Here is a 439-nt window from a genome sequence, read left to right on the forward strand (position 1 = left end):
CCATCTTCAGGCCGTCGCACGCCAGCATGCCCACCTCGGGCAGGTCCTCGGCGTCGCTCAGCGAGCCCGTGGACATGACCCCGGGCGGCGGAGGGGGGCGCCGGTGGCCCCCCGGGAGGGACGGCGTGAGCCCAGCGCGCGGACGCCTTCGGCCCTGCTCCTCCTCGCCCGGGAAGGAAGGCGCGCCGCACTTGGAGGAGAGGCACCCTGGAGGCATTTATGATCTGGGGAGACGGAGAGGCGGGACGGCGGCGGCGGCGGCCCAGGGGAGGGGCTTTCCCAAAGGCCGGCCGGACTCCGCGCCTCGGGCTGGGAAGGGGCGAGCGGACCTGCTGGCTTCCTTCCAGAGCAGGGTGGACTCGAAGTGGAGCAGGGCAGCCTCCCAGCGCGGCCGCCTCCCCCGTCGCTTCCTTGGAAGGGATGCGCTCGTTTTTGGCTA

At 72.9% G+C, this 439-nt stretch overlaps 1 protein-coding gene across 1 annotated transcript in view; it reads right to left on the reverse strand.

Moving 5' to 3' along the window:
* The window catches only part of TCF21 (transcription factor 21), a 4,006-nt gene extending 3,930 nt beyond the window's left edge, over window positions 1–76 (reverse strand). Inside the window, exon 1 of the mRNA XM_044448975.1 lies at window positions 1–76. This exon is cut by the window's left edge and continues 368 nt beyond it. Within this exon, the coding sequence (XP_044304910.1) occupies window positions 1–76 (76 nt within the window).
* Window positions 77–439: the final 363 nt, after the last annotated feature.

The sequence above is a fragment of the Varanus komodoensis genome, unplaced genomic scaffold (assembly GCF_004798865.1).
Source record: "Varanus komodoensis strain SLA01 unplaced genomic scaffold, ASM479886v1 scaffold1, whole genome shotgun sequence".
Classification (NCBI taxonomy): domain Eukaryota; kingdom Metazoa; phylum Chordata; class Lepidosauria; order Squamata; family Varanidae; genus Varanus; species Varanus komodoensis.